Source organism: Terrapene carolina, unplaced genomic scaffold (genome assembly GCF_002925995.2).
Source record: "Terrapene carolina triunguis isolate 2854851 unplaced genomic scaffold, T_m_triunguis-2.0 Scaffold96, whole genome shotgun sequence".
NCBI classification, from domain to species: Eukaryota; Metazoa; Chordata; order Testudines; family Emydidae; genus Terrapene; species Terrapene triunguis.
The window spans coordinates 10,967,999-10,993,336 of NW_020664447.1; the positions used below are offsets into that span (position 1 = coordinate 10,967,999).

Sequence of the window (25,338 nt, forward strand, 5' to 3'; positions counted from 1 at the left end):
TGCTCCATCCAGTTTTAGTATAATAATTGAAAAAGCATGGATTTACAGAAGGCACCTATACTGAAGCCAGGTGTATTGACTGGCAGAAACTGATGGACATCCATTAGTTGACGAAAGTAGGTAGACCAATACCCACAATATTTCAAAATTGTAATTTGCTTATGTCAACTTTTTTTCTTCGTTGTCAGCAATCACCCATTTGTAATTACTTCCTCCTTTTATGAATTAAGAGTCAGATTCTACATTCAAGTGAATATTCTGGCCTTATTTCATATAGTTTTATTTATATTTTTAAAAAATATGATGCAATGTTTTTGGCACATGTACAAGATACAACAATTCAGATCAATGTCCAAAACCCCCAAACCTCTCTAGACCTTTCCCCTTCAAATCTGAAGGGGAATTATGAAGGAGTAGAAGGTTAACAGACTTGGGATCTGGGGTATACAGATGACAAGATAATGCAATGGTCAAGCACCTCTCACTGATGATTGGTTTCCACTCTCCTTGTGATTAAGCCATGAGACTGTTGGCTCAGCACTTCATATATCAGCTGATCAGTTGAGATGCAGTCTTTGAAGTAGATTGGACACAATCTTTAAGGCTTCAGCAGTTAAAAATGATCTATGGCACTCTTCAACCAAGAATCTCAGAGCACTCAAAGTATGAATGGCAATTAATTAAACATCACAGTACCCTGGGGTAGGTAAGACTAAGGTAATCAATGGAAATTGTGTTCAAGGAGAAGTTGCTTCCCCAGACAATGCTTTGAAAATTTACACTGTGTATATTAAGGTGGGGATGTGGAAGGAGAGAAATAATCCTACTAGTTACCAACTAGCCATTGCTATGGGTCGTTTGTTAATGGGATCTAGGGAAAGACACCTATCTGACTTGCCTAGCAATAACTACTGTTCTGCAACAGAGAGCAGTAAATAGGTGATGAAGTTGAGGAGAATACATGTAGTCATTATTTTAGATAACCTCCAACCGTGATTTTCATAGAGAATATCCTCTGTCCTCCTAAGCATGGCTTCCTGCCATGTATTGTCTCATACTGTCCAGTTAATGTTTAAAATTAGACAAATTAATTCAGAAACCATAACACTATACAAGCTTGACAGATTAACTAGCTTTCATCAATACAGCCCATTACTACTTCTAGAACCAGTACAAAACCCACCTAGCAACCAAATGAGGTATCTATTTTGTTAGTTATTCAATGCTTAATATATTCACAGTGGTTTAAAGTTTTAATTTAAAAAATGGTTAGTGTTAAGTCCAATTTTAATATTAAAAATCTTTTTCCTTCTGAATAAACAGTAAATAAAACTAGTAAGGGAATATCAGTAGTTTGATACTTGGCTCAAAATGCATGGGAGCTCAAAGATTAGTACCTTTATGCACGGTTCAGTTCTAGCACCAAAAACCTGTATAAACAAGTTTCATGCTGGAAAAATACATCAAACTTTTTCAAAACAATAACTTCATTTCCATTATGAAATAATTCACTTGCTCCTAGCTGTGCAGAAGAGCTGTAAGTCTTTCACATTTGTGAAAAATGTCCTGCAAGGTACTGCCCCTTTTCAAATGTACATCTTCCAATGAAGATTAATTCCCCACTCCTCCAGAGTCAAGTTTGGGACTATGGGGCAGGAAGTGACATAGACTTTTTAAACATCTTAAACCCTTTTGCAGGCCCCGGATATGGTGGTGGTGGGACATCGTATTTTCCACCTAATGTCACAGCTTCTTCATAAGTTGGCAGTCCTGACTCATCATCTGTTCTTAGAGGGAGTGGATTTAAAGAAACCTCTTCATGTCTTCTGAAGATGATAGATGAAGGTCTTCTACTTCTTACACTGTCTGAGTACCTAAACAGAGTTAAAAGTATTATGAATGACATTTTCATTTTTATATATGAAGGAGAGGATTACATAGCCTTTTGCCAAAGCAAGTACATTTTTAATAATCTTAAATAGCATGGGCCAAATGGGTATCCCCAGAACCTAGGCTGAGGAACACAGTTAAGTGCTGCAGAAATTCACAGAGACAAGGATGGGGCAGAATCCTCCTCTAGGACCCACTATGACAGTTACTTCACGGCAATGGCTGGAGTAGCTTCTGTAACTCTGTTGCCGATTCATACTTGTGAGGTTGAGAGGAGTAGAGAGAGGAGGAGAGCTAGAGAATCCATGTAGCAGTGGATCCTCCAGATTACTTCAGCTCCCTATCCCAGCAGAACTATGCAAAGGTCCACCCCTCCTTTGAGTTGCAGAATTGTGCCTCCTTCACTAGAAGAGGGGCTTCTATGCTTATGGAAGTCAGACAGGATTTGCTTTTAACAGGTAGAGAAGAGGCCCTTAAAGGATTCCAACACAAGTAGTTACAAATCAGCTTTTTCTATCTCAATAGATATTTAAGTTGCAATAATATTTACTGTTGTAAATAGTGTAACTCAATTTACTGTCATTTTTATGTACACTCTTCCTTTTATTTAATATATAATCAAAATTCAGTGCAGTTTTCTGCATTTTAGATCACTGGGATATTTCCGTGTATGCCACACTGTGCATGTGGAAAAAAAAAAAAAAGTGCTGTTTACAAGAACTGACAAGCGCTCTTCTTTAAGATCATTAAGTGCTGATTACTTATATAGTTGATCTCAAGTTTAGTGTTTCAAGTACTAGTACACAGTCTAGTTTTTAAATCATATTCCATAATCATAAGTAATAATAGAATATTAACAAAATAGCATATTTGTTTCTTAAATACTCAATGTTCTGTGGAGTTTATGGGTGCTTCAAATGATAGTGGTAAAGCTTTTAGGCATAAGGGGAGTCTTAGTGTGGGTAGTATCACAGATTATACTTTGATGGTGTACATAACCCTGGGAAAAAAATCAATCAGACTTTATGGTTTCATCCTTTCATCACCCTGTATAGAATCAAGAACACATGCTTATACTGCAAATGGATACGCATTTGGTTCATGGTGAAGTCTTGTACCTACAACAACCCTGGAGGAGCAGATATCCAATAGCACTATACTTGATAATTTTAGGTTTAAAGGTGTATTTTCAATTAAAAATGCATTCAGTTTACTTCGTAGTAAATAATTGTGTGTATTTTAAAAAAATGATGCAGTTGAAAGGAAAATAACCAAAACTGCCATAGATTTTAAAAACAGAAAGAAAATTGGAGAGGAGATTTATACTAACAAGCTGGCCAAACAAGTTTTTGAAGTCTGAAAGCTCTATTACATATCATTTAGTCCACAAGTGAGATTGTGTAAACTAAAATCTGATTTACCTTTTCCCCTCCTTTAGCTATTCAGAGTCCACTTAACTTTTTTAATACAGTTGCCTAACACAAGTATTTCAATTCAGTGATGGACAAATGGCATACTTAGTGCCATCTGTAAGCCTTTCACATTGTTTACTGGTGTGAATTTATGCTTGCAAGCATACATTTATTGCTGTGTATCTCCTGCTTTACAGCATATTATATTTATCACAGCACAAAATATTCTCATGAATCTCAGATAAACATACTAGTTACTAACTGTGCCAATTAAGGAGATTCCACTGTATTACAATAGTAGTTTCCATTGTGAAGCTCACAGAATGGCTGTCTTCAGGAATCTGTGGATCCTCAGCAAGCTAATTCTTTGGAAAAAGTTAAGTCCACTCATACTTCCTCTAGCACAATTCAATTTCTCCAGCAGTTACAAATCCTAATATCTAAAACTATTCTTAAAACCAGTTCACACTCCTCCATTGCAGGTTTCAAAAACCAGATCTGGCTCAGGGCTCCCTCATGCTGAAACCATTTTTCTTGGTAAAGATTTTGGGGCCCAGCAAAATATTGTTTAACAGGATCTGTGACCCATACAAAAGTCATTTGTTTTATATATTTTCTTGTGATTTATAGTTACAATCTTGTAGAACCTTAACTCTAAGAATGATATTTTCAACAGCATTTAGTAGTGACCTAACTCTGTCTCCACTGAAGTCAATAGTAAAATTTCCATTCACTTCACTGAGAGCAGAATGATTTTGAAAATTCCACCTATATTACTAAAGTTTTTTCTATGAAAGTAAAGTGAAATATTATTCTCAATTCCTTACCCGGGTGGTTGTCTTGCTTTGCATCTGTTTTTCCAGAAATAATAAATAAGTAATCCAGTTAAAACCAACAGAACTCCAGTAGCAACTAGGCCAGTCAGAAGTCCTGTAACATCAATTTTTTGTGTAGCTTCACCATCTGAACAGAAATCAGTAATTATTTCCAGTTGACTAACACTATAGCATTATTAACAATGCTTTGTCAGTGGTGGCCTTCTCTCTTTTTGAAGATTTGAGAGAGATGTTATAGTAAGATTAATAGTAGTAGTTCCTTTCTATTAGTCTTCTCACATGACAAGCCATCACATCAATCCAGCACTTTAATGCCCACCCCAACCAAAAGCAAAAGTTAACAAATATTCCTCTCCTAGATCATTTATATATGCATGTTTTTGAGATTCTCCACCAATCCATCCCCACCAATTGTTATTTCACACACTTATTGCATCTTTCATCAGATTAAGTCCTTCAGAGCAGATCCTGACTTTCACTCTATCTGTATAGCACCTACCACAGTGAGGTCCTGATCCTAACTGGGGCCTCTATAAACTATTGCAGTACAAAATAAAAACAGAAGTAGGAAGCAGCAGAATTATAGTTGCAAAGTTTCTATATTGTCTAATACATACAAGGAAATGGATAGCAGAATGCATATTTCAATATGCAATAGTAAAGGGCCAAAGTCTTCCAACTCCCCAAACTTCACAAATATATTAGATACTATATAATATACATTTCAGTATATAAAAAGAAAATGCACAAAAAATATAAAAAGACAGTAATCAAGGGTTATAACTGTGCCAGCTGAATACTTAGTTATGACCAGATGACAACATAAATTGCAACATATTTGGGGGGGGGGGGTCTAGAGTGTGTGTGAGGGGAGCAATATTTGCAATGTAATGGAGAGAAACGAGATAAGCTCTGATCTTGACTTACCGAATTTTGTGCTGGGTCCCTTAATGGAATATTCTTTCCAAAAAGTCATCTATGAAAATAAAAATGTTTTTTTAAATAGTTCAAGCCTATATGTGATGTATAACTTAAATAAGAGATTGTGGGCAGAATTCAGACATGGCATAAATGGGCACAACTCCCACTGAAGTCAAAAGTTGCCCCTGCTTACCCCAGGGCTGAAATTCCACTTGTATATTCAGGTATAACATCATAAAAAACTGCCATACTAGAACAAACCAATGGTCCACTTAAACCAATAGAAAGAAATGCCAACTGTTTAAAAGAAAAGGAAAAAGACAAACCAAGAACACCTCTAAATTGCAATACTATATCATGTAGAGAAATTTCTTCTTGATACCACTTAGTAATTAGCTTAGACTGACAATGGAGATTGGTGGTGCTTATAATTTATCCTAGTTAGTGTAAATTCCAATGCTATTCATGCAAGTGTCTGATCTTACAAAGCTACTTGCCTCAATAATATCCTTGAACAGTGAATTCCATAGGTTAATAATATGATGCATATAAGACAATATTTTATGACTAAAGACAGTAATGCACTGTATAAAATTTAATCCTATAGTTAAGACTGAGACTAAGCCACAACCCACATTGGAAAAGGTGTGGGGTTGGGGGCAGGGCAGGAGGAAGAAGCCACTGTGCAGCAGAAGCCTCCAGGGAAAATATGATGTAGTCATGTAAAAGTCCTCCTGGGAGACTCCTAGGGAATGCAAACTCCAGTAGCAGCTCCATCCTCCTGGGAGAGGGTGCACTGCTTGCTCCTTCTGCAACTGAGTGCAGAGGATGGCAGGGGCCCTGGAGAGATTTGCACTACAGGCAGCACTAGTTGTTTGGAGGATTGCAAGTACTGCTCTCATCTGCGTCTTGCTCCTTCCTGGGGAGTAGGGGGGGAGGGGTGAAAGGCTTGCACCCCTTTTCCTGCTCCTGCCAAAGTTTTTTTTCACTATACAGTAGCATCTTCCAAGTTGCTCCTTATCCATGGAACACTCACACTTAACTGATCCACAAGGTCACCACTGCCCTCTTCTCAAGATTCCCCTTTGCTGTAACTTGTATATAAAACCAGCCAATTAATGAGTGAGGGGAGATAGGAAGAGTTGGCACTTTATATATACATTTTTTAAAAGTATAAAATACACAAAATTATTTGTGTGATTTTATCCCCTTCCCAGGTCACTTTTCCCCCCCAAAAAGTTCCCAGTTCTGAAGACACTTATGCATGTGCCTAGCTTTACTTTTGTGTGTAGTCCTACTGAAGTCCCACTTATGTTTGTAAGTATTCGCAGAATCATAGCCTTTGCCTGCAAGCTTTTTGGGGCACGTACCGTGAATTCACTGCATTCCTAACACAATGGGCCCCATCTGATTGGGGCTTCTGGTTCTACTGTAATATAAATAATAATGGCAGAACTCCTATTTTAAGTGATCTCTTCTGAAGGGCTACAGTAGTTTATAATAACCATCTACTGATGGCCACCCAGTATTTTAAACTAAATCAAAGCAATTACCGTTTTATCAGGGTCTTCAAAAATTTCTCTTGCCTCTTCATAATTGCATTGCTCCTCATAGCATTCTCTTTCTAGATTACCAGGGGTAAATACTTCAAAATCAAATCTGTTATACAGAAGATGTCGTCCAATGAACAAATTGGCTTCTTTTTCCGATGTAAACACTAACAAAAAATAAATTATTTTAAAACAGTTAAATTAGGGGGATAGTTCTGGTATTCTTACAAAAAACTCTGGAGCTCTTTAAAATCCCAAAAGAAAAACATCTCTCTGTTTTTTTCCCGTTTTACTGGATATAAAAGGAGACTTCAAGGCCTCTTCCTGAATCATTTTCTTTGCTGCCAACACAACAGTTCTCTTTCTGCCTGTTCCACATTCAAATTTAAATATTTTCTGTCCCTTGTAAATAGTTTCAGATTTTCTCATAGCAACTTTTTAGAATTTGGTCCTCATGCCAGCTGTCTGAAATGCAAGTGACCACAGCTGTGGTATTGACCCTGCTGGAGTGTGGGAGTGCCTGGGAATCCTAAGGTTCCTTGTAATATTCAATTACTTTAAGATGGACTTCTAAGCAGACCCAGACTGAGCAAGATCCAGTATCCACATCTTGAAAAAGCCTAAGGGTTACCTCCTTTGATATGTTCCAGTAAGAATCCTAGGCATACATTCCTTTTCACACATTCTGGTATCTGAATTCTAGTCTTTGTTTTAGAAATTGGGTTTCCATCAGCACAGTGGATAAATTCCATTAATTTCTTCTTAATATCACACTATTTAGGAACAGCATTTAAGGGTAGATTGAAGTTTTAAACAAAAAGGGCAATACATTATTTTTATACCTTTTAAATAAATGCTGCTCTATGGTCATTAGGTTCATGATGGGGTTCTTGCTGACATCATCTTTGATTAGGCAGAGTTTTTAACAACTCATCTTTTCTTTATTTTTGCCATTTTTAGAAGCTGTTTAGGAGCCTCAGAAAATAAACTCACTCCCCTAGTTCTAATTCCAGAAGTTAGTGAAGTTATAGCAGACTTAAAGATACTGGAATGCATTTTCTCATCAGGTTTCTTCTGGGCTCAAGTTTTAGCCTGTCTTTGCTATAACTTGTAATAGAGAACTCATCTTTGAACAACAGAAATCTTCTGACCTGCTTTTCTGTGCAACTGAAATATTTTAAATTAACTTCTAGTATAAGTAAGTAGACGGTTTTGCTAAGTGAAATGACTAGAGGGTTAATTAAAAAGAACTCTCCAGTGTGCAAGGGTGTTAATGAAAGCAGGAAGAGCATTCTTACAAACTAAGTCCACTTACTCACAAAGAGAGAGAGACAAGATTCAGGATAAAGTTATTCAGTCACAAAGTAGATATGTACTTGTTAGACAATTCATTTGCATAGATCAGTGGTGGGCAACCTGTGGCCCACGGGCCACACGTGGCCCATCAGGGTAATCCGCTGGCAGGCCTCCAGTCAGTTTGTTTTCATTTGCATGGCTGCCCGCAGCTCCCAGAGGTCGCGGTTTGCCGTTCCCGGCCAATGGGAGCTGCGGGAAGTGGTGCGGGCCACAGGGACATGCTGGCCACCACTTCCCGCAGCTCCCATTTACCGGGAACGGCGAACCGCGGCCACTGGGAGCTGCGGGTGGCCGTGCAAATGTAAACAAACTGTCTGGCGTTCCGCCAGCAGATTACTCTGACAGGCTGCAGGTTGCCCACCACTGGTATAGATTATCCCATCACTCAGGAATTTTTCCCTTAATAGTTAATATTGGGCATTGCAATGGTATCTCAAAGTATTTTGCTCAGTGACAATTCCAAAAGACTTACAGTATCACTCATATTAATTGCTGCTGCCTTTAATACTATGCCTGAACAATTTGGGGAATCGCTTATCTTAAAATGAATTTTCTTGTCATTATTTTATCAAGTTAGAAGGAGTTACGGCATTTAAGATTATCACATTTTTACAGCATGGAGAAAGGGACTAGCCTTAAGAAGAATATGGGGGGCGGGGTGGGGGGAGATCCCCAAAGTACATTTGGGCAGTGCTGAAATAGAGTTTTCCCTAGGAGTTAACCTTTGTGCAACCTGTATCAATATAAGTACTCTGAAACTGATTTATATTAATCAAACTGAAAAGAAAAGCTTTGCCTATTTTGTTCAGCAGTGTTTCATTCACTTATCAGATATAACTGAAAAAAAAAATTGTGTTTCAGAATAGAAGTGTTTTAACTGAAATCAAAACCTGATCCTTCAACTTGTAGATTTTTCAACAACTTGATGGCTACATGCAAATCCAGGAGAATGGGGAAAATAGTGTCAAATCAGGTTCCATCCTGTTAACACTAGTTAGCAACCTAAGAAACTTGCACATATTTGCATTAACTTAAATGCCTTAAACATATGTGTAATGAACAGAGTTATGGTTGTTTTGTGGGAATTTCCTGACTTTTCTGTGTCTCACATCTGAAACAGAACATTAAATTAACAACTTGTAATTTTAATTTAAAATTGTGGCAGTTATGCATGCAGAGGACTTGCAGAATCAGAATCTACATAGAATCATAGAACTGGAAGGGCCCTCGAGAGGTCATCTAGTCCAGTCCCCTGTACTCGTGGCAGGACTAATTATCTAGACCATTCCTGACAGGTGTTTGTCTAACCTGCTCTTAAAAATCTCCAATGATGGAGATTCCACAACCTCCCTAGGCAATTTATTCCAGTGCTTAACCATCCTGACAGGAAGTTTTTCTTAAGGTCCAACCTAAACCTTCTATGCTGCAATTTAAAATCAATGCTTCTTGTCCTATCCTCAGAGATTAAGAAGAATTACTCTCCCTCCTCCTTGTAACAACCTTTTATGTACTTGAAAACTGTTATGGCCCATTTTTTCAATCTTCCCTCATAGGTCATATTTTCTAGACCGTTATTCATTTTTGTTGCTCTTCTCTGGACTCTCTCCAATTTGTTCACATCCTTCCTGAAATGTGGTGCCCAGAACTGGACACAATACTCCAGTAGAGGCCTAATCAGAGTAGAGTATAGAGGAAGAATTACTTCTTGTGTCTTGCTTACAACCCTCCTGCTAATGCATTCTAGAATGATGTATGCTTTTTTTGCAACAGCGTTACACTGTTGACTCATATTTAGCTTGTGGTCCACTATGACTCCCAGATCCCTTTCTCCTTCCTAGGCAGTCATTTCCCATTTTGTATGTGTGCAACTGATTGTTCCTTCCTAAATGGAGTACTTTGCATTTGTCCTTATTGAATTTCATCCTATTTACTTCAGACCATTTCTCCAGTTTGTCCAGATCATTTTGAATTATAATCCTATCCTCCAAAGCATTTGCAAAACCCTTCCAGCTTGGTATCGTCCGCAAACTTTGTAAATGTATTCTGTATGCCATTGATGAAGATATAGTATAGAACCAGACCCAGAACTGTGCTGTTCTCCCTCCTACCGTTCCTTAGAATCATGAATTCTATCATTTCATGATCACTTTCACCCAAGCTGCCTTCCACTTTCAAATTCTCAGCCAGTTCCTCCCTATTTGTCAAAATCAAATCTAGAACAGCCTCTCCCCAGTAGCTTTCTCCACCTTCTGAAATAAAAAATTATCTCCAATACATTCCAAGAACTTATTGGATAATCGGTGCCCTGCTGTGTTATTTTCCCAACAGATGACTGGGTAATTGAAGTCCCCCATCACCACCAAGTCCTATGCTTTGGATGACTTTGTTTGCTGTTTAAAAAAAGCCTCATCCACCTCTTCTTCCTGGTTAGGTGGTCTGTAGTAGACCCCTACCATGACATGCCTTTAAATATAGTCCTGCCTGGCAGGATGGGGTGCATTGATCAGGAGTGCTGGGACAGACCTTGGTCTGTACACCCACACGCACTCTTGTTGTTTGTAAATACTGGATTCTTCATATCATAATGGACTATACGCAAATACTTTGAAGAAATGAACCAAATGAGAGATCCGTTTAGTACTTCCATGTGTTGTATTCAATACTGGCTGCTAGGAACATAATTGCCAAACTGGACAGACCACTGATCCATCACTGTCTTGCATCCTCTCACTAGGCAGATGTGGGATAATTAGTCCCCATGAAGGTCTCATCCAACTCTTTAGAGTTAGAGATTATCTTAATCCTTGAAGCATGGGGTTTAGATCCCTCCCAAAATGTGCTAGTATCAACTATAACAACTCTAGATCTTCCTTGCTGTCCCTATAAAAATGTCCAACCCCTCTGAGTCTGGCTACATTCTTGGTTTCAGTGTCATCCTGTGGCAATGAGTTCCACAGTCTAATTACACAGTGAGTGGAAAAGTGTTTCCCTTAATCAAACAAACTTTCTGTTATGTCAGAAGACAATATGGTGATTCAAACAGTTTCCGATCAACTATTTTTTTGAAATGAAAACTTTGATCTTTTCTGAATGCCAAGAATGGGGAAAAAAAAGCCCTTCCAAATACGAACCAATGCAGTGCAGTCTTAATAGAGACTGAACTATTGTTTCCTGACTCATTACTAAGAAAATCTGACAACAATGGTAACTGTCACTGACAGGTGTCCAGAGGCCTAAGAGGAGCCTGTATTGTCCTGTTTATCTCACTCGTGTTTTTTCTGAAACCCTGCTGACAATCTGTTTGACTGATGATCATTTTAGCAAAAACATTCAACTACACCTCTACCTCGATATAACGCTGTCCTCGGGAGCAAAAAAATCTTACCGCGTTATAGGTGAAGCTGCGTTATATCGAACTTGCTTTGATCCACCGGAGTGTGCAGCCCCGCCCCTCCCCCTCCGGAGCACTGTTTTACCGCGTTATATCCGAATTCATGTTATATCGGGTCGCGTTATATCGGGGTAGAGGTGTATTCTAAAATTGTGGGAGAAGCAAGAATATGATTTTTAAACCAGTCTAAATCCTGTTGCTTCTAATGTTAGTTAACGATCACACAACTGTGTTACACAATTTTAGTTTTTAAACAAAAGATTGTTTCCACAATAGAACACTGTAAGATGCAGTTTCACTCCAGAAAGTATAGCTTCATTTTAGAAGAATGTTACCTTCTTTCCCTGTATGCTTTGAATCCTTTAATCTTCTTGTGCAATGAGGAAATGCAAACATTATTGGCAGCTGACACAGCAGTACCAAAACCACAGACATAGTCTAGTATCTGTCAAAATAAAGTATTAGTTAAAAACTCCCAGATGTTATTTGTGTATCTTAAATGAATCCTCTGTATGCAGTTGTCAGACAAGTCCCCACAAGCAACTTGGATTATTTTTTCCCTATAGGCAGTAAACCTACCCAAACCGGTCCCACATATATTTAATAACAATTGCATAATGTGCTCCATATTGGTAGTCATCACCATTTGAATTAACAAAGCCCAGTATTCTACCACTTGAGCTAGAGAAGTAACTCCATTAGCTGACAGAAGTACTCTAAGCCCTTACTAAAGGTTGATGCTACATATTTTGCGATTGTGGCAATCACACTTGGAAGATTTTAATAATGATGAGCATGAAGCCAAACAAACTAAAGTGCAAGTGTGACTGATTGTATTGAACTATAGATAAAAGAATCACTTTGTCCACTGCTGAAGTACAGCCACCACTAGGGCAGCAGCTATTTAGCAGAACACAGCAAGCTACTTGACAGTTTAGGGCAGAGTTTGTAATAAATTGTAACTTCAATAGGATAGGGTAAGTGATTCTAGCTTATAAAACAGTTTTGATTCTCTGTTTAAACCCTTTCAAGATGCACCTACAACACACTTTTCTAATTACATGGCAGTCCAAGATGTCAGGATGACTTTAAGATATCTAATAATCAAAATTAATTAAAAAATAATTTTCCTTCCAGTGGAGCCTGCTGGAAAGCATTGTTTCTTTTTTTAAGGCACGAATAGGGAGCCAGTTTGCCTTCTCCATTGCCTAATCCCATTCTAGTTTGTTGATAGCAGGCAGAGCCCTACATAAGGTAGGTCAGCAGAATTTGAGCAACAACCATTTGTCCCTTCGAAACAAGCATCTGAAGAAGTGGGTTTTTTACCCATGAAAGCTTATGCCCAGATAAATCTGCTAGTCTTTAAGGTGCCACCGGACTCCTTGTTCTTTATATGCATACAGACTAACACGGCTACCCCCAGATACTTGAGCGTCCTCTTTCTTCTCCGTCTGTGATTGCCTCTGAATCAGGCTCTGGTGCAGGGATCTTGCCTGAAGCTCCCTTCCCCGCCAGGCCTTGTCTTCATTCATTCATTTTTTATTGTGTTAGAACATGACTAACTATGAGTGTGAAATTAGTTAACACATTCTCGACCATAACCTAGCCCAGAAAAGGCGTTCAGCACGGTGTCATCGGATTTTACTCACCACAGTCACGGGGAGTCGGGGGTATCTGCAAATGGGAACAGGGTCACTTTATCCCAGCAGCTTTGGGACCCGAGGGTTGGCCCAGGCTGGGTGGGATCCGGGGTGGCCCTAGGTTTGATTTCGGGAATGATTGTTTTTTGTGTCTCGTCCTGAAGGGCCCGACAGGAGAGGGGAAGGTTTAAATAACAAGCCGTGACCCTCCCAACAGGGGAAAATGTAGCTGGGCGGAGTTCCTCGCCCGGGCCGCTCCCCCGTCTGTCTCCCTCCTCCGCGGCCCGAAGGCAGGCACCCACCTACCTGCTCCGTTCGAGCGCCCACACTCCGGGCTGAGGAGTAGGGGACAAACACCACCCGCGCTCTCTCCCTCCACCGCGGCGGCTCCAGCTTCCTCTTCTCCGCGGCGCTTCCTGGAGAGGGGCGGGCAGGATCACATGGCCCAGCCGCTGTTTCATCTGGAGCCGCCCCAGGTCTGCCCGAAGCACCCAGCCCCCGCAAGCTGAGCCCCGCTCTAGGTCCCTGCCCCCCACCCGGCACAAGGAGACGAGCCTCAGCATGGGCCCTGGCGTCCCCCTTATGAGCTGAGCCCTCGACACCCGGCATAACAGTTTAGCTTCCGTATGTGCGCCTGGCGGAGCCCGCTCAGCCCTATCATGACCCCCTATAAGCAGGACCCATCCAAGCCTATCGTCCGACTTCTGTCCCTTCTTCCTAGAAGGAGGGGTTGTCCCCCCATCCCCTTCCAGCAACTCCGAGCCAGCACTTCGGATTTGTGTTTTAACCTTTTCCTTCCTCTTCACTTGGGGGATGCTGATTAAAAGCATGAAGCAGGAGAGCAATGATTTATTTGTGACATTCAGGGGGAGCCACACAAAGGGTTTACTGGCTTTAGTAAACAGCCCAGTGTCTTAATCCATCTACCAACTGATAATAGAAACTACTGAAAAATAGGGGGAGGAGAAAAAAGGAAAATGTTCCCTGGCTGGAATGTTTGGAGTCAATGTTTGGGATCCTCCCCCCAACCCCTTCCCAATAAACCACTGATAAAAAGTAACGAGAAATAAGAAAGGGGGAGAAGAAAGGAAAAAAGAATAGTTAATTCCAGAGAAGCCAGTAGGAGATCCCAATTTAATTTGTTAGACTCCCCAAACACAATGGACCCAATTCTCAGGCCTAGGAAAAAGGGTGTATTTTTAATCCCTGATAAACTAATCCATGTTGCAAATCTAGTAAAAACAAGGCAGTTGTACTTTTAACCCATATTAGCTGGTCAAGATAAACGCAACAGAACAATCTAGGGTTTACCTCAAATAATTAATAGAGGTTAAAACTACAACTACATTGTCTTCACTAGGACTGTAACATGGGTTAGTTAACACAGATTAAAAACACCTTGGCATTGTCTTCACTTCCATTAAAGGTGTGTTTTTACTGCAGGATAACTAGCACACATTAGCTATCCTGCTGTAAAATCCTAGTGGAGACAAGGTACTGTAGTTTTTACCATGAAGTAGCTAGACAAGGTCAATACTATATAGGGTGACCAGACAGCAAATGTGAAAAATCAGGACAGGGGGTAGGGGGTAATAGGAGCCTATACAAGAAAAAGACCCAAAAATCAGGACTGTTCCTATAAAATCGGGACATCTGGTCACCCTAATACTATACCCCAACCTATAGCTGAGCTCACCTATTTATCTTTTTTGCAATGAAGATATGACCCTTTCACTAGCGAAGACACATCTTCAGTTGGGCTGTAAAAGGCCCTTAAAGATGGCAGAAACAGCTCCCTGAGAACAAGGGTGCTGGAACAATTTGTATAGGGGAGGTGCTGAGAGCCATTGAACCAAACTGTAAACCCTGTATAAAATGGAAACCACTTCAAGCCAGCACCCCTAGTTCCATCATCTATGCCTGAGAATACCTCCTGCACAGTGGGCCTTCTTGACTAGCATAAAGCTGTCATTAGGGGAGGTTAGGACCTGGACCCCAGGGGTAGGAGGCCCAGGGAGGGATTGGACTGTGAGCCCACCCTACACTCACCCTGCTGTGGCTCCTGTAGCATGATGTTGGCCCCGCGCCAGCCCTTTGGCTCTTGCCACAGCATGCAGATGGCGCCCTCCCCCTGCGATGTACCTTTCCTGGCCCTGGATTGGGTTTTTTTGTGGTGGCCTTGTGTTCCCCCACCCTCCCTGGTGGTTGGGGGCCCTGTGCAAGTGCACTGACACTTTCCATGTGCCTACTCTTAGCTTCCCCTTCCCAGTGCAGGGCAGGGGGCAGAGTGTCTGACTGAAACACACCTTACTATAGCTATTCTTGCTTCCCAGGGACCGTGGGAAACAAAGCATAAATTAGGTCCTTAAGGACTCCTGTCCGCCACACAAACTCAGAACATTTCCTCAGACTCTCTCCCCAAACAGTACTCATCTTCCTGGTAGGAGAAGGGGTGTTTCAAAGAGCTGTGGAGCTGAATTCACAACCTTTTGAAGCAAAGGGGATGAAGAAGCATCTCCGGTCCACAAGCTCCCTCACTTAGCCCAACCAGCTCACCCCTTCTTCTCAGCATGGTGGAAAAAAAGATCATTTTAGGATTTGGGGCCATTTTGAAGGTTGCAAACCAAAAAAAGTTTGAGGATCATTGGGGTAGAATATATAATGAGTTGGCTGGCAGAATTCTCAGAAACAAATCCCTGTCCGTGCTGGTCAGGACCCACAAGTGATTCATGTTTCACAATTATGCTTAATAGTTTTGACTGTAATGTGTGGATATTATTTATTTACTTCAGGGGTGAAAGTAACTTAAGGAACTTACGTAGCTGGGGTCCTGAGCAAGGTGGGAGGACGGCTCTGGGCCCCAAGAAGGGGGTGGGGCCTCGGGCAGAAGAGGCAGGGCTGGGGCCAGACTCCCCCAGCCAGCCCTTCAGTGCTGCTTGGCCCACGCCGCCTGGGGCTCCGGCGGTGATTTAAAGGGCCCGTGGCTCGCCACCACTAGCGCTACTCCAGGGCTCCCGCCCTTTAAATCACTGCCACAGCCCCGGGGCTCCTGGCCGCCGCTACCCCAGGGCTCAGGGCTCCAGGCCGCCACTACCACTACCCCGGGGCTCCAGCGGTGATTTAAAGGGCCCAGGGCTCCAGCTCCTGGCGCGGTAGTGGCAGCGGCCGGGAGCCCCGGAACTTTAAATCACCACCAGAGCCCCATGGTAGCGACGGTGGCGGCTGGGAGCCCCGGGGCTCTGGTGGGCCCCGGGGAAGCTGCCCCTTTTGCCACTCCCCCAATCAGCGGCCCTGCTGGTACGGTAGGTTATGTATCGGCTCTTACGGGTATGCAGTACTGGGCCATACCGGCTTACTTTCACCTCTGATTTACTTACTAAATACTGTGATGGTGGTTTGTGCATACATGAAAGGAGAAAAGTGAAACTCCTCTCATCCCCATCCCCCACAGCCCTGCGAGATAGAGTACTGTTTGAAGGAAAGATAACACTAGATACATATTTACATTATGACATCCACACCTTGCAGTGAAGAGATACTTAGTGAATATGTCATTTCGTCTGGGGAGAGGAACCTGAAATACTGCTGTTTTACCAGAAATGCTGCTGTCCTGATTGTGACCTAAGAACCTCTTAATGCCAACTGGTAAAGGGGTGCAGAGGGCTTACAGGAATCTCATGAGTCTGGTGTGTAAATTCTAGTTCACCAAAGAATATCATGCAAGGTCTCACATAAAAGCCGATGTCACACTGGCCATAAAGATCATTGCAAAATTCATGTACAGGTGTTGTGTAAGGAGTTATGTGTATATATAACCAAAAATATGTTCTTGAAGTCTGCGGCTGTGAAGCTGGACAACAGCAATAGTGAAAAATAGGTTTTCTGTTTATTCATCTGTCTGTTTACATGTAACTTTAGTATTGCCTCATTCACAATGGGTCTACTATCACACATCTGAACCAAATGCAATTGAAGGGTTGTGGGGACTTCAGAAAGAAAGTAACAGGAAGAGAAAAAGAGGGAAGGAGAGAACCATATCTGGAGGTACAGATCAAAGGTTTGCTTGAGCAGGGCCGCCCGGGCGGGGTGGGGGCAAATGGGGCAATTTGCCCCAGGCCCCACAGGAGCCCCCACGAATATGTCAGAGGCTCCCCCCGACTCTGTCTTCCCTCATCCCCCGGCGTCTCAGCTGGTAAGGGGGCGGGGCTGTGAGCTGCGGCCGAGCAGCGGGAACTCAGGCCCTGCTGGAGACACCACGCCGCTGCAGCGCTGTCCGGGGCCGCTCCTGGACGCAGCGCGCTGAGGCTCTGGGAGAGGGGGTAAGCAGCATGGTAAGGGGCCGGGCACACCCAGACCCCATCCCCCACAGCCCTGACCCCCAGCTCCAAGCCCAGTCCCTCTGAGCCGGGCACCCCCCGGCCCCATCCCCCCCCAAGGCCCTGAGCCCAGCCCCTGTGAGCCAGGCACCCCCCCAACCCAGAGCCCAGCTCCCCACCCAGAGGACTCAGTGGATTCAGTGGATAAGGGGCTGGACACTGCAGGGAATGCTCTGAGATTCTGGGGGTTGGTATGTGCCTATTGCTACCTGTGCAGAGAGATCAAGGTCTGCCTGGGCCTGGAAGGTAGTGCTTGTGCTTCCAGAGGCTGGAAGGAGGTTTCAAGGAGCTGACCCACAACAGGCAGAGACAAGATTGCTTCATGCTGAAAGGCAGGTAGTTTTGTGGTGCCTCACAACCCTGGGTACCACTGGGGAGCATCACACTGATCTCTGTACTTCGATTGTTGGCTGTCTCCATTAGCATTGTAACATCAGACAGTTAACAATGCAACATATACATACATACATATATATGACTGGCTTAGAGCATGTGGTGTATGATACATTAAGATTTTCAGACTATACAAAAAGAAAATGACTAAAACAATACTTAGCTTCAGATTTAAATCCACAAAAGCAGAGATTCTGAATTTAGTGCCCACACCAAACTTAATTTAGACATTGTGGAATATACCCTATCATTAGAAAAAAGGATGATTTTTCACAAGCCATTGATAATAGACTGAATGCACTATAAAAATATGCTGGACAGATAGGCTGAGTTAAATATATTGAACCAATACTCCCCACGCCCCCTTCTCTACACTGGACAGAAGTGCTAGTAGATGTCTTAAGGTAGCATGCCTACACCTGTTTCTCTTTGGGATGGGCATAGACCCCTTTTGCTTATATGGATCCGGAAACCCCTGACACAAAAACACAACTGCACATATAAATAACATTAGGCACAGGAATGGGTGCACGTCAATGGGCTGAAAGGAGATGGGAGACAAAGGAATTCAACAGCGAAACATTAAAAAAAAACCCTACAATAGAGTAATCCCATCCCCCACATCCAGATATGCCCATAAACATTGATTTTCATTGAAATTTAGTGTCTAAATTACTTCTGAAAATGGAACATAGGTCACTTAAGTGACCTAGGTTTGTTATGAAAAATTTACCCTATGTCTTCTTACATGCCTGTTCTCCACAACTCATTTAGACACACAAGAAAGGATGCTATGCAAAACCCATTCATAGAATATCAGGGTTGGAAGGGACCTCAGGAGGTCATCTAGTCCAACCCCCTGCTCAAAGCAGGATCAATTCCCAACTAAATCATCCCAGCTAGGGCTTTGTCAAGCCTGACCTTAAAAACCTCTAAGGAAGGTGATTCCACCACCTCCCTAGGTAACCTATTCCAGTGCTTCACCACCCTCCTAGTGAACAAGTTTTTCCTAATATCCAACCTAAACCTCCCCCACTGCAACTTGAGTCCATTACTCCTTGTTCTGTCCTCTGGTACCACTGAGAACAGTCTAGATCCATCCTCTTTGGAACCCCCTTTCAGGTAGTTAAAAGCAGCTATCAAATCCCCCCTCATTCTTCTCTTCTGCAGACTAAACAATCCCAGTTCCCTCAGCCTCTCCTCATAAGTCATGTGCTCCAGCCCCCTAATCATTTCTGTTGCCCTCCGCTGGACTCTTTCCAATATTTCCACATCCTTCTTGTAGTGTGGGGCCCAAAACTGGACACAGTACTCCAGATGAGGTCTCACCAATGTCAAATAGAGGGGAATGATCATGTCCCTCAATCTGCTGGCAATGCCCCTACTTATACAGCCCAAAATGCCATTAGCTTTCTTGGCAACAAGGGCACACTGTTGACTCATATCCAGCTTCTAGTCCACTGTAATCCCTAGGTCCTTTTCTGCAGAACTGCTGCCTAGCCATTCGGTCCCTAGTCTGTAGCAGTGCATGGGATTCTTCCGTCCTAAGTGCAGGACTCTGCACTTGTCCTTGTTGAACCTCATCAGGTTTCTTTTAGCCGAATCCTCTAATTTGTCTAGGTCCCTCTGTATCCTATCTACCACTCCTCCCAGTTTAGTGTCATGTGCAAACTTGCTGAGAGTGCAGTCAGGGGCGGCTCCAGGCACCAGCGCTCCAAGCGCGTGCCTGGGGCGGCAAGCCGCAGGGGGGCGGCCTGATGGTTGATGTGAGGGCGGCATGCCTGAGGGAGGTCCGCCGGTCCCGCGGCTTCGGCGGCAATTCGGCGGCGGGTACGCCGAAGGCACGGGACCGATGGACCTCCCGCAGGCATGCCGCCGAATCTGCACTACCAGCGGACCTGCCGCAGGCATGCTGCCGAAGGCTGCCTGACTGCCGTGCTTGGGGCAGCGAAATACATAGAGCCACCCCTGAGTGCAGTCCACGCCATCCTCCAGATCATTAATGAAGATATTGAACAAAACCGGCCCCAGGACTGATCCTTGGGGCACTCCGCTTGATACCGGCTGCCAACTAGACATGGAGCCATTGATCACTACCCGTTGATCCCGACGATCTAGCCAGCTTTCTATCCACCTTGTAGTCCATTCATCCAGCCCATACTTCTTTAACTTGCCGGCATGAATACTGTGGGAGACCGTATCAAAAGCTTTGCTAAGGTCAAGGAATAACACATCCACTGCTTTCCCCTCATCCACAGAGCCAGTTATCTCCTCATAGAAGGCAATTAGGTTAGTTAGGCATGACTTGCCCTTGGTGAATCCATGCTGACTGTTCCTGATCACTTTCCTCCCCTCTAAAGTGCTTCAGAATTGATTCCTTGAGGACCTGCTCCATGACTTTTCCAGGAACTGAAGTGAAGCTGACTAGCCTCTAGTTCCCCAGATCCTCCTTCTTCCCTTTTTTAAAGATGGGCACTACATTAGTCTTTTTCCAGTCATCCAGGACCTCCCCCGATCACCATGAGCTTTCAAAGATAATGGCCAATGGCTTTGCAATCACATCTGCCAACTCCTTTAGCACGCAGCTGGCCCCATGGATTTGTGCTCATCCAGCTTTTCTAAATAGTCCTGAACCACTTCTTTCTCCACAGAGGGCTGGTCATCTCCTCCCCATACTGTGCTACCCAGTGCAGCAGTCTGGGAGCTGACCTTGTTCGTGAAGACAGAGGCAAAAAAAAAGCATTGAGTACATTAGCTTTTTCCACATCCTCTATCATGAGGTTGCCTCCCTCATTCAGTAAGGGGCCCACACTTTTCTTGAACTTCTTCTTGTTGCTAACATACCTGAAGAAACCCTTCCTGTTGCAACTAGCAAGAGATGTTAACAGTAACTCCAAGTGTGATTTGGCCTTCCTGATTTCACTCCTGCATGCCTGAGCAGTATTTCTATACTCCTCCCTGGTCATTTGTCCAATCTTCCACTTCTTGTAAGCTTCTTTTTTGTGTTTAAGATCAGCAAGGATTTCACTGTTAAGCCAAGCTGGTCGCCTGCCATATTTACTATTCTTTCTACACATCGGGATGGTTTGTTCCTGCAACCTCAATAAGGATTCTTTAAAATACAGCCAGCTGTCCTGGACTCCTTTGCCCCTCATGTTATTCTCCCAGGGGATCCTGCCCATCAGTTCCCTGAGGGAATCAGTCTGCTTTTCTGAAGTCCAAGGTCCGTATTCTGTTGTTCTCCTTTCTTCCTTGTGTCAGGATCCTGAACTCGACTATCTCATGGTCACTGCCTCCCAGGTTCCCATCCACTTTTGCTTCCCCTACTAATTCTTCCGGGTTTGTGAGTAGCAGGTCAAGAAGAGCTCTGCCCCTAGTTGGTTCCTCAAGTCCACAGACTGGTCCCAATAACTAACCCGTTTTATTGAAATCCATTACAATCACAACTGGACAAAGAGACCAGATAATTTATGGGATTAGCAACAGAATAGAGAGCTTCTCACTTCTATATCATCATAGGTGGGTCAGTAGTAGCTAGATATGATTACCATCTAATGGCATATTTGGTAGCCTCTGTGAGATTAGTTTGGCGGGTCTCAGTCTAGTTGGATTGGAGTCCAAATCACACCATCACATTTGGCTCCAATTGGCATTCTTGATAGCTGTTTATCAGAAAGGACCATGCTGAATTATCTACAGAGATGGAGTCCCTTCTTATCCCAGAGCTGGTTCCTTCAGGTCCTGATTGAGGAACATCAATGGAGCACACTGTAGGGGAAAGTTGCTATGCCACTGCCCATTCTATACCCATCCTGTGACTAGACAGAGAACTTCTCTCCCTGGAACCATCATTCTAGCAACCATTGAACAACACTGTGTTCACTTTTGTACACATTTTAATTTCTTTTTTAAAATGTGAGACTGTCTTGTGGAAAATGAACCCAGAATAAAATAAAATTAACTCAATTTTTAATCAGCTTTGAAATAAACCCAGTTCCCCACCTGACCCCTCTCTCCACTTATTTTAACTGCAGTAGGATTTCCTGTCTTCCCCCACTTTGGTAAAGTGAACATGTGTGTAGCAGTCTGTGTACTGTGCCACACTTTCCCCTCTTATACTGCCTGTTCTCCTCAGGACAAGATAATTAGATCAACCCCAATAAAATATTTGATGAGCTGTGCAGTCCCAGTTATCCCAGCAGGTTGTTAATAAGTGGAATCCTGGGGGACAGCTGCAGTTTTGATGGGAATGGAGTCACCTCTGAAATAGCAATTTCTGACACATGGAGTATTAGATAGATGCCACATTGGTGGGATGGAGGATTCATAAGAGGAAAGGAGTGTTTAAAGATCTAGCAGCAACAACAGTGCTGAAAGAGCAGGCTGCACTTTGGTTAATTTTCTTGTGATATGAGCAGTGTTGCCAGCCCCTCAAATTCAAAAGTCCTGAGTATGGCCCCAAAGAGTAATGACATGGGCTTAAAAATCATGTTTCTTTTTCAAGTCAGAAATTTGGGGGCTTATTTGTCTTCTGGTTTTGGGGGGTTTGTGTTTTTAAGCTTTTCTTCCCCATCAGGACAGGAAACTTATTTGAAATGAAAGCTGAGAGTCTGATGTAATCAGGTGAGTCCAGGACCTGGATTTTTAAGAAAAATACCAAGATTCACAAGATTTGGGAGTAGAGCATGTGGCATATTCAAAACATATATCTGTTTGGAAAGGAAACTGTCACCAATGATGGGTTTTTGGTAGAGCATGATAGCATCCTGTCCATTCAAAATTTTATGAAGGAAGGTGTACAGGGAGACCTCAATGGCCAGATTTTCAGAAGTGCTCCGTACCCAATGAAAACAATGGGAGATGAGCACTTGAAAATCTAGCCACTAAAATATAGATGATCCACGTCACAAAGTTTTAATCCAGATCTGAATTTGCTCAATGGAGAAGTACAAGAGAATAGCACACATTTTGAATTTTATTTTTCTTTCAAACTGACTTTCTGGTCCTAGGTAAGAGGGAGAGAACATTTTCAAAGTTTCAGTAACATTTAAATCACAAAGTAAATTTATTTTCTGCCACTGCAGTTTCCCTTTTTTGCGCCACTCCCAATAGCCTCTTTCCTTTTGCAAGCCAAGGATCCAGATTCACAAACCCAGACTTTACCCTCAGACGAACATAGAATGCTTCAGTCTGTATAGAATTCACACTGACTAGGACTTTTGGAAACACATTAATGAAAATGGTGTAAATTGTTCAAGGTCTGTCATATGCTAAAACCAGCATCCACTATAGAAAAACAAGAATTAATACAGTTTGTGGAAGTAAAATATCCATGATGCTTATAGTTCAGTAATCCCAGGGATATTAACATCTCATCCATCCATAAAAAGAATAAAAATTAACTTGTGATTATATGGATATCATATTACATCTCTCTCGCTCACACACACACACAAACTATAATGCCCTGGACATTTTAAAGTCAGTGTGTTATCATTCACGGAGGCTCTCTGAGAACAAGGAACTGCCTTACTGCATCCCTGCAGACTCCCTAGCATTAGGGTCCTACTATCACAAACTAGGACATGGGTGGTCATACCTGGTGATAGGAGCAGGAGCCAGAGCCAGTGCCAAGGGGTTAGAACTAGAGCCAGGAACCAACGCCAGAAAGCTAGCAAGGAAACAGGACAGAAGCAGGGCTGGGAAGAAGACAAGCACAAAAATAATCACAAGTATGAATGTAAACATTAATTAACCAGAGATCAGTTGTTGCTGTTAGACTTAAGAGCTGGCTTGCTGACTTCCTGGGCCAATTAAGTGGAGTGGTCAATCAGGCAGCCTTGTGTCGCTCAGCTGTGCTCATAGGCTGCCCAGAGATAGGACAGGTGCAGCTGCAAATCCTTATTTCTGACACCTGCATTGTATCTCCAGTGGCTTTAACACCACTTTCCCCCCATGCACAATGGCTTAGCTAGAGAGTTGCAGGCATTGATCTTTGTTAGGGGGAGGGGAAAGTGGTAGCTGAAGCTAATGGTGGTGCTATGCTGACACCAGTGCTAGGGGCTCTGAGGGGCTACAATGAGACAGCTCCTTGTTCTCAGTCATCTAGTTCCTCTAGCTCTCACTCATCCTGGGTTGGAGGATTTGGTGCTGGGGAGCTTCTTCCCCAAGGAGGCCAAGCTAGGCAAGGTATGTTCCTCAGGAAGAAGTAGAAGGAGCCTACACTTGGCCCTCCTGGTGCCTTTGAATAAGAGAGAAGTGAGTCCCTAAAAGTAAGGGGGCCTGTGAGGGAATATACAAAATCACACTGGGTCTAAAGGGTTAAAAGACAATATGGGGCCCAAATAGCCGTGCACCTCCAGGCCTGCCGGCATGCTCTGACTAGAGGGAGCAGTTTAAAAGGGAGCTCGGAAACTCAGGCAAAGGGAGTGAACAGGTGGCAGGAGAGAGGAATCCTTCTCCAGCAAGCTAGCTAGAGGGTTGAACCTGAGAGGGGAATCAAAGAGTGGATAAGATCCCATAGGCAGTGCTTTTTCTAACTCTCATCCCCTTTGAAAACTTGTAGGTCTGGCAGGGCCCTGCTCCTTTGGACTTCATTGGTTGTAGGGTGATTGATTGGACTATAGAGGCTATGCCCCAAACTGAAGGGATCTATTGGTAGGAAGTAGCTCAGGTAAGAAGGGAACTCAAACTTACTATAGGGAGTCAGTGTTGCTCCCTGCTGGAACTAGGGTTGCCACCTTTCTAATTGCTGGTAACTGGACCCCTGAGGCCTGCCCCCTGCTTTGTCTCTTACTCCCCAAAACCCCTTTCCCCATCCTCCCTCCTCTCCCTTCCCCCCCCCCCCCCATCACTTGCTGGATTGTCTCCCCCTTGCTCCCCGGGCTCCCTGTGTTCTGGGGCTGGGACAGGAGCTGCTGCAGCCTGATAAGGAGCCTGCCTGCAGGTAGGAGGTGGCCCTGGCTGAGCAGGAGCTGGCATGGGTTAATGACCTGGTGCCTACCCCATGGTAACCAGACTTTTGATAACCAGACTGTCAGTACATCTGACCGGACACTCCCAAGTCCTCTTTTTGACCGGACTTTCCAGTTGAAAACCAGCATCAAGCAACCCTAAATGGCACCCAGACACAGAAGGCAAAAACTGGACTTCTTGATAAAACATGGATGGGTGACAACTCCAGCTGGGACCCAGTGGAAAGGGAGGGACTGGGTCCCCTTATCACAGACCCTTAATGGCTAAGGCCCAGATGCAGATGGAAAGCTGAAGATTCTCAGCTTAAGGTCAGGAACAGCTATTGCTATTGTCTTGCCAGAGAGGCAAGGGGTTGGAAGTCAGGTGTGCTAACCACTAGGCTGCTTGGCCCTCTGAGCCCACTATCACAAGGCCCAGATCTGCCCAAGCCTTCCTGTAATTTGAGCACTGGTTTGGGGCCCTTTCAGCAGCCTCTGTAGGGATATTGTGAGATCGAGCTTGCTATGAAGCTGCAGATCTACAGAACCACAGTTAATACCTACTCCAGGGGTCGGCAACGTTCGGCACGCGGCTTGCCAGGGTAAGCACCCTAGCGGGC

At 43.4% G+C, this 25,338-nt stretch overlaps 1 protein-coding gene across 2 annotated transcripts; it reads right to left on the reverse strand.

The window, feature by feature from the left end:
• Positions 1-295: 295 nt before the first annotated feature.
• On the reverse strand, positions 296-13,354 carry PRRG4 (proline rich and Gla domain 4). Of its 2 annotated transcripts, none has more exons than XM_024211468.1 (6): positions 13,006-13,354; positions 11,692-11,801; positions 6,613-6,776; positions 5,066-5,114; positions 4,130-4,232; positions 296-1,874 (listed from the first exon to the last, which is right to left on the reverse strand). In XM_024211468.1, the coding sequence occupies exons 2-6, from the start codon at positions 11,789-11,791 to the stop codon at positions 1,646-1,648; spliced, it is 645 nt and encodes a 214-aa protein (XP_024067236.1). In that variant the 5' UTR covers positions 11,792-11,801; positions 13,006-13,354; the 3' UTR covers positions 296-1,645. The 2 variants fall into 2 exon arrangements, with proteins under 2 accessions (XP_024067236.1, XP_024067235.1); XM_024211467.1 differs by having other exon boundaries at positions 4,130-4,265.
• Positions 13,355-25,338: the final 11,984 nt, after the last annotated feature.